Here is a 9,031-nt window from a genome sequence, read left to right as displayed (position 1 = left end):
AAATTATTTCTTCAAATTTTTTGTGTGTGCTACACTTTCTCCTCTTAATCTGGAATTCCAATGACATTAATTTTGGACTTTTGATATTGCCCCACAGGTCCCTGAAGTTCTGTTAACTTTTTTTTTCCCAATGCTTTTTCTCTCTCTTGTTCTGATTGGATTATTTCTGTTGACCCATCTTCAAGTTGACTGACTCTTCTGTCATTTCTATCCTACTTGGAGCTCATCCAGTGAGTTTTTATTTTAGTTATATTTTTTCATTTCTCAAATGGCACTTTAGAAAAACAAACAGAACAACCAGTGATAGGAGTTGGGATTGGAGAAATAGGCCCAAAACTGCCTAGACAGAGCTTTGTAGGCAACAGTAGAGCATCTAGATCTTATGCAAAGTACAGAGGAAAAATCACTGGGGATTTTAAGGAAGGGAATAGAATTATGTGATATACAATTTTAAAAGGCTACTTGAGAATGTATTGATAGGGGAAAGAGTGGAATCAATAGATCAGTTAGGAAATGTTGTCTTGGTCCAAGAAAGACTGTGGTGGCCTGGGCGAGGCAATCATAGGAGCCTAGCACCTCCATCTGGCCCTGCACTGCCCCCACAGGCAGCCTGAACCTCAGGGGGCTCTAGATCCTTATGCTTCCAAGGAAACTGCCTCTTGACTCCTGTCACCATGGCAGCTACACTTCTCCTACCTGGATTGGTCGCTGGAGTGGCATCATCAGCACTAAATGAATGATCCTCACAATAAGAACTGGTTGCCATGGTGCTACCAATTATGCAAACAAGAATCTGCCTTTCTTCTGCAGGTTCAGGGTCCTTGACTAGCTCTGTACCTAAGGGAAAATCAGGGAGAGAGAGAAGATCATGACATCGGAGCCAAGGGGAGGCTAGCTGTCAGGTGGTTGCTGAATCACTATTCCTCAAGACTTGCCCAAGTCAAGACTGCTACTAGAGGCTCTTATATAGTGGGGTGACGGGAGCTAATATTGTGGAGGGGGAGCCCCTGGCACATACACAAATTCCAAATCCTATTTTCCTCCCATTTTAGAGCTTCTTTGAACTGTTTCCTTCTCTGAGCAAAACTTTGTCACAGATTGAAGGCTTCCTCCTCTCCCAGCCCCATTACCCTGCAGAGAGGCAGTTCTAGGACAACTTGCTACTGGATTTTTTAAAGTGAGTTTTCATGAAAACTCTTTAAGCAGGCTTGTCTGGAGGCAAGAGAGTGGGCCCCAGCCAGAGCTTCTGAATTAAAATATGTAAATCCAGAACAGAGGGGACATTTGGGGTAGGGACTGGAATAGTAAAACTCCTTGGTACACATGGAGCCTAGGCTTCTGATTTCCTTCTCCTTCCAGACATCGTTTGTAACATGAATGTAAGGCAGAGTAGGACCACAACTGAATTACAATCTTCCTTCGCCCACTCTCCCCAGCTACACTTTATGGTAGTCTTTCTTTCTTCTTGGGAAAGAAAGTTCCTTCCTATGAACCCCTGGTTCAATAGGCCCGAAAACCTGCTAAGTCTTCTGAGGTATTACTCTCAGCATTAGAATCCCTTCCAATGAACAGTAAAAAGAAGAGCAGCATCAGTGCTCCTGTACATTTATCATTTTGATAGCCATTCTCCTGGTGGTTTAAAATCTTAAAATACAGACAGGAGCACACTCACCTTTGTTCAGCCCACCTAAAGACCAATATTTCCCTTTTTCCAGGAGCACTGTACTTCACAAAGCAGGTTCACGTTCATTTGCTCTTAGGCCTCAAATTATTGCTATAAATTTATTTTAAAATAGTATGTCCAATACATAATCAGTGACAAGCAGATAAAACTCTAGCTTCTGGTGTGACAAGACAGAAACTTGTGTCAGACCCTCCTACTAACATTGGATATATACTCTAGACAAAATATAAAAATAATTGTATGAAAGCGTGGAGACCGATCAACAGTTAGAAACCTACAGGGAGTATACTCCTCAAAAAAAGGAAGTCCACCAAGTGACTTCTACATGTATAGGCTTTTCCTCTGAAGATACTTCAGAGTTCACTGCAGTACACAGGGAAACAGCTCTGTCAGCAAGTGGCAGTCTTACTAAGGAAGCAGCTTTTGGAGTATAGAGATGCCAGAGCATCTGGAAATTGAGGAAGAAATTTAGAAAATGAGTAAATTACAGAGAGAGGAGCTCAAAATCTGCAAACCAACTCCTCTCAAATTCTTAGCTATCTTCTAAATGGCACTTGCGCAGGGTGAGATTTCAAGGAACCTAGTGAAAAAGTCAAATATCTGAACAGAGATTTTGGCAGCTGTCACAGTGTTAGGGTGACTGAGTTTGGAGTTCAGGACCCATAAAATAGAGAGTTTTGGTAAATGACTTTGGGTTATGTTGAAATCCAAAAAGGACCACACCTTAGCCGTAAGCACCATATCCCAGGACTAAGAGATACAGCCTAGAATTGAGAATAGGATGAAGTACTCCTTCCCTAACCAGACTGCCACAGGATCAAGACTTTTTACCAAAAATTTAATTGCCTGCCAGAACAAACTCAAACTATTACCCTTTAAAGATAATAATATAATTCAGATCCTTTGTAATGTATCAACCCCAAATGTTCACTATACAAACCCTTAGGTTTAAGTAATCCACTATCTCGACCTCCCAAAGTGCTGAGATTACAAGCATGAGCCACCACGCCCAGTTTAATAAATGTTTTAAGCTTAATGGAAAAAAAATTAATTGCCAGTCTAGGAGTTAGAAAGCTCACAAACTAGCTTGTAAGTACACAAGAGTGAAAGCAAGAGGTCAGTTAACTAGTTATTACAACAACTCAATTTAAAAGAGTACAGTGTCCAAGGCCAGCATGGTGGCTCATGCCAGTAATGCCAACACTTTGGGAGGCCAAGGTGGGAGGATTGCTTGAGCCTAGGAGTTTGAGACCAGCCTGGGAAACATGGCAAAACCCTGTCTCTACAATAAATGAATAAATAAATAAACAAACAAATAAAATTGGCTGGGCATGGTAATGTGCACCTGTAGTCCCAGCTACTCTGGAGGCTGAGGTGAGAGGATCGTTTGAGCCTGAGGTTGAGTAGAGGTCGAGCAGAGGTTGTGGTGATCTGAAATTGCAAGACTCTGTCTCAAAAAAAAAAAAAAGTATAGTGTGCAGTGGTTTGGAACAAGGCGATGGCAGTGGATGTGGAGTAAAATGGATGGATGTGCAATATATATATATATTGCAGATCGAACCTATATGATTTCTAAAGGGTTTTAAGTGGGTCAGAGTAAAGAGTGTCAAGGATAATAAAATAAATTCCTTGAGTGCCTACTGTTTCATCACTGTTCATATTTGATTCTCACAACAAACCTGAGTAGGTACAACTTGCACCCGTATCTTACATGCCATCCGTTTCTCCAGCCTTAGGACTGGGAATACAGGTGGTGGTTCTTGGGACCCAGCTAATGTCCAAAAGGATCCGGGTCAGGAATTCCAAGAGGTGAGGGTGCGGAGGCGGTAGGGGAAGGAGCTGGGGAGGCGACCGCAGGGGCAGGGCCCGCTCACGATTGGCTGAACTGCCGAGGAGGGTTAAACAGATTCCGCGTCGCAGGTTGGTGGGAAGCTGCAGCCCCGCTCATCCCCTCGGCCGTGGCCGCTGCCTTCACTGAGACTTGGCCGGGGAGTGAGCGCGCCGAGCCTGGGAGGATGCAGCACCCACTGTGGCCTGGGGGCTCCAAGGGGCTCCGGTTGCTTGTCTGCTTCCTGCTGCTGAACAGCTGCCCGGGGGGGCTGCAGCGAAATTAGTACCCACGGTCAGGAGGAAAGCTGGGGGGTGCGGGCAGGGCCAAGAAAGCGATCCCGAGAAGTGGGGGGTCTGCAGGAGGCCTCGAGGCTAGGAAACTTGGAAGTAAAAGAATGTGCTTAAGGACGTGAGAAGAGAAAAAGGTAGAGAGCGTCCCGCGGAAAGAGGCGTAGGCTTCGGATAGGCTGGGCATACGGAGTCTGGACTCAGGAGAAGTGGGTTCAGGGGAAAATTGGGGATTTGGGAAGAGGTCAGAAAGACAAATGAACAGAGAGAGGTAAAACTGGCCTATGTGGCCACAGGAGACGCAAGAAAGGCCAGAAAAGAGTTGACGAGGGCTGCGGGTTTCGGGGTCTTGGCTCCAGGAAGAAGGCTGGGCCGGGAGACAAGCCAGGGCTTCCTCGTGCTGTGATCCGGTTTCCAGTAAGGGGACCGCTAGGCTGAGGGAAAGCAGGATGGAGGGAGAATGGGACCATCCTTCTCCCCCTCCCCGGCACCAACCCGCGTAGACCCCGCGCTGACTCACGTGCCAGACTGCACAAACTCGAGAATTCCTGCGCAGAGCGCATGGAGAAGAGAGAGCAAACTCCTAGTCTGTCGCCCCCTCTCCCTGCCTGATTTTTGGGTTTAGAGGCCAATGCAGCGGATTCGGGAACTGTGGGAGGAGGCCTGGTGGCAATGAAAGGATGAGGGCCATGGGGAAGGACCGCCAAGCCTTGCGGAGATGCCTCGCCCACATTCCGCCCAGCGCCACCGCCACGCTGGCCTCCCCACCTCTCAGCACCACGGACAGCGCCAGGCGCGCTCCGGGTCCAGGCCGAGCCGGAGCGGGTCACCACTCCTTCCCACCAGTCCTGGGAACGCTGCCTCAGAGAACCAGCTCCCCCTCCCGAAGCTCTTTCCCTTCTCCTCAGAGTGTTGGAGGAGACCTTCCTTAAGGAGGCTTTCTCATCCCCAAATGTCTCTACTTAAAACTTTCTTGTCACGCTTACCCCCAGGAAATTATTAGACATCCATTTGATTGGGTAGGAGAATTCCCTTTTCTAAAGACCTGTCCAGAATGGTTCATGGTAACTACACTACAGCAAAAAACAGACTGTCCTGCAGCCCTGTCTTACTGATCTGGAAGAAGGAAGGTGTGCATAGCATTAGGGGTTCTCTTCACCAACCCTGTCCTTCCCCTTATGCACAATCGGGCAAACTGTGGGTTTCAGGAAAAGGATCCAGACCCTCAAACCCTAAACAAACCAATACTTATCTAATGATTCCAGGCCTCCTCCCTAACACTTCCAGGCTCCAATGACTTCCCTAAGATGAAGCTCACCTGTTTCCCCATGCCCCACCTACCCACCTGATTTACCATTCCCATGTGCTTAGCTTTCTGAGCCACTGCTCACCTGAACTTCTACAGGCTGCTTTTTGTCTGTAAATTTGGTTCTTATCTGTAAGTTAGTACTAAGAGTGAATGAGGCCCAGGGGTTGAAGAATATGGCAAGTGGTGATGGAGGAAGGGAAAAATTAAAGAAGGAAGACTTGAAGTGGGCAAAGGGGCCTGGTAGGGGGAACAGAGGTCAGGGGTCCAGGAGCGACAGTACAAGGAAGGTGCTTCTCTTCAACTGGTATGTGGAAGGCTTCTGGCCAGGTTCCTTGCTGACACCACTATTTTGCCCTTAGATGGTCAGGACCAAGTAGGAGTGGGGCAGCTTTGGCCCCTCCAAGGATTTGCCACCCCAGTCTTCCAGCATTTACAGGTTGTGCTCCAGCAGATTATACCCCAAGGTAAGTAAAAGCTGGAGAACAGAGGTTGGGGCCTGGTTAGAGATGGGAAGGGGGGAAGAGGGGCTATCTGACCTGAGGATAGGCTTTCTGTCCCCCAAATGTCTCTACTTAAAACTTTCTTGTCACATTTACCCCCATGGGGATGAGACAGGAGTAGGAGTGGGATCTGGATGAGTGGACCATTTGCACTAGAACACCCTGGAAGAGCCCAGTAGAGGCTTCTAGGGGGAAGAAAAAAAAAAAACACCTGAAAACAGCCAGCATCCAAATCCTTGAGACTAGTCTCCCCCCAACCCCGGCACTATATGAACTTTTCCAAAGCCAGGACTCTTCAAGTTCTCAGCCAGGAAAACACTCACACACTTCAGCCTCTGAGTAGGAAACTGTATGACGAACAGATGGGAGGAATGGAAGGGAGTGGAGAGTCCATTGGCAACATGTGGCTGACCCTGTTTTACAGCAGTTTCATGAATGCTGGGGAGGAGAGAGTCAGGTAAGAAATCTTTCTTGAGTTCCTATTATTGCTACTAATGCCTAATACGTGCATAGTGCCTTAGGGCAGCAGTTCTCAAAGCGCACCCCTGGACTGGCAGCATCAGTCTCACCAGGGAACTTGTTAGAAATGGGAATTTTTGAACTCCACCACAGACCTACTGCATCAGAAGCCCTAAGGGTGGGAAACAGCAGTCCGTATTTTAACAGACCTCGCAGGAGATTCTGATGCACATGCTTAAGTTTGATAATCACTGCCTTAGCATTTTCTAAGCACTCTTTACATTCCTAACCCCATTTAATCCTCACAATAGCATCAAATGAACCAGCAAAGAGACTGTCATCATAATCCTAATTTGAGTATTATATGCTAGGCACTATGCTAGCAACTTTAATACATCATCTTGTTTAATTCTCTCTGTAAAACGTAATCTAATATATACTTGAGGAAAAGGTTGCTCTGATCCCTGGAGTGGACACGAGTGTCCCAGGTGTCAACTCACCCCATCCTTTCATCCTGCAGGTCTGTTCTGGAAGGATGACATCACCCAGGACGCAATGATCCAAAAGATGGAGCACGCCAGCAGACTGCATCCCCAAGATCCATGCCTGAAGGATGGGAAGGCAGTTTTCCCCACTAAAACCACTGAGGTGAGGTGAGGCCTGTGGTCATTCCAAGCATTCTGGCAGACAGACGGAACAGGGAAGGAACGTGTGCTAAAACTGCGGGTAGAAGTTGCCAGGAGCACTGTGAGGAGAATAATTCAGAGGTCCTGTTTGGAATCAGCAGAGAAGAATTTCATGATCCATTAGTGATATCTGCAAAGGGAGGGGAGGTGGGTGTGGCAAGCCTAGGTCCAATTTGTCATTCCCTGTCTCTTCTAGCAAGAGGAGAAACTTCGACTCCTATTCCCCACAGTGAGACTCATGTATCTTCTCAAGAATTGTGAATCCCTGACTTTGTATCCAATTGCTTTTCCTGTGAGGTCCTCTCACCCTTTTCTGCCTCCTTCTTGACTCCTGGTTTCCCTCCTCACAGAGCCCCCTGGCCAAGGTGAACAGGGATCAGTGCTTTACCTCCAAAGTGGTTTCTAAGGTCCTGAAACAAGAGGTGGCCAACCCTGTCAAGGTGAGGGGCTCACTTTTTCTAGGGAGGTTGGACCTGTTTAAATGAGGGAGGCAGATAGGAAGAAAGGAATGGGCATTGGGGTGAGGGCAGATCGCTGCAGAAAAGATTTTTCCATTCCTAATCAAAGGTACTTCTAATTTCCTGTATCTCTCAGACTACCTATAGGTGTTCATATGGGGGGCTGGACATGATGCAGGCGCTGGGAGCCTCTAAGGAAGAAATTATAAGATCATGCATAGGTATTGAGTTTAAAATAGGCATTGAAACTGCAGTTTTCAAAATTAAAGGTCCTCCTTTTTGCCATATATGCCCTTGTATATAGCACGTGATAGCAACACTCCCTTGATGAATGGGAGGTGCAGCTCAGAGACCCTCACATTCACCCTCCCCCTTGCTCTACTCTATGGCCTGGGCAAGTCTCCCGGGCAAGGCTCTGAGACGTCTCCTTGGGAATCTTTGAACTCTTCAGAATCCAGAAGGGAAACCACCCATCTAGTACTCCCATCCATCTTTATAGATGAGAAATTGGGGCCCAGGCCATGGGACATACTCAAGGCAACACCATGGGTTTGCGGCAGAGCCAAGACTGGACCCAGGCCTCCTGATTTCCAGCTCTTTCCCCTGCATAGTCCCTGCCCTTCCTCTCAAGAACTGCAGTGGGATTTGGCCATTACAAACATCAGACTCCTCCACACTGAAAAAAGTTTTTTTTTGGACTAAGACCTAAATTATAAGAAGGTGGCAACCAGAGGAAGATGTAAAGGAAGGGCATCTGAGGCGGACAGCATTGCCACTACGAATGTCCTGAAACACCCATACCACGTCATGTTAAGGAATAGACAGAAAAGTCAGTGGCCAAAGATGAGGGTGGAGAATTAGGCCCAGGACTGACCACACAGGGGCTCACAGATCATAGCAAAAGGTTTGGACTTTATTCTAAGTGCAGTGAGAATTTAACTGGGAAATTTTAAGGAATGTCACAATGTGATATGATTTTAAAAGGCCACCTGGTGATGTTGGGGAATGAACTGTAAGGAGAACAAGAGTGAAAACTGAGAGGTCTGAGAGGCTCATCCTGGTCCAGGGAGACCGAGGTGGCTTGGATTTGGGTGGTTGCAGTGAAGCAGGGCACCCCGGGCTGGCTGCACCCTCCATCTACAGGCAACCTGCACCACAGGGGGTTCCAGCTCCTCATGCTCTCCAAGGAAACAGATTCCTACTTCCATGTGGCAGCTGGGCTTCCTAAGCCTGGATTGGTTGCTGGGGCAACATAATCAGAGCTCAGTGACAGAAGTGACAGAGACCCACCTGTGGGGGACTGGTTGCCCTGGTGCTCCCAGGAATAATGCAAACAAGGAGCTGCCATTCTTCTCCAGACCTAAGCTTAAGGGCAAACCATGGAGAGACAGGGCTACATGTGAGACCCAAGGGGACAGGCTCTCAGTTGGTGAGCTGTCACCATGCTGAAGGGTTACTCAAATCAGGCTGTTACTACACTATTTGTGGAAGGAGGGCAGATGAGGGAGGAGCCACCGTCTCACATCCTGACTCTAGCTCCCTTGTTTCTTCTTGTTTTAGGGCTTCTCTGGGCCATTTCCTACCGTGTGCCTCAACCTTGTGGCTGATTGAGACCTCATATGGAGCCTCCCTGCCCCAGCACCCTTCCCATTGCCCTTCAGAGGAGCAGTTCTTGGATGACCCAGATGTGAATCATTAAAGTAGACTCTCATGCAAACACTGTGAGTTTGTCTTGAGGCAAGATGGGTGGGGATTGAACTTGGCCAGAGCCTCCAAACGGAGGGAGGTGGGACCAAAACATGGGGTGGGGATGAGGG

The 9,031-nt window shown here is 47.7% G+C and overlaps 1 protein-coding gene across 1 annotated transcript; it reads left to right on the top strand.

The window, feature by feature from the left end:
- The first annotated feature begins 3,699 nt into the window (after nt 1-3,699).
- RESP18 (regulated endocrine specific protein 18) lies at nt 3,700-8,825 on the top strand. Its single transcript, XM_054478645.1, is given in 8 exon segments — nt 3,700-3,777; nt 3,779-3,806; nt 5,471-5,575; nt 6,591-6,718; nt 6,953-6,982; nt 6,985-6,996; nt 7,107-7,196; nt 8,775-8,825. Coding segments are annotated over 8 exon segments (522 nt in total).
- Nucleotides 8,826-9,031: the final 206 nt, after the last annotated feature.

The sequence above is a fragment of the Pongo pygmaeus genome, chromosome 11 (assembly GCF_028885625.2).
Source record: "Pongo pygmaeus isolate AG05252 chromosome 11, NHGRI_mPonPyg2-v2.0_pri, whole genome shotgun sequence".
Classification (NCBI taxonomy): Eukaryota; Metazoa; Chordata; class Mammalia; order Primates; family Hominidae; genus Pongo; species Pongo pygmaeus.
Note: the sequence above shows the minus strand (reverse complement) of the source record. Positions and strands in the feature narration are given on the sequence as shown.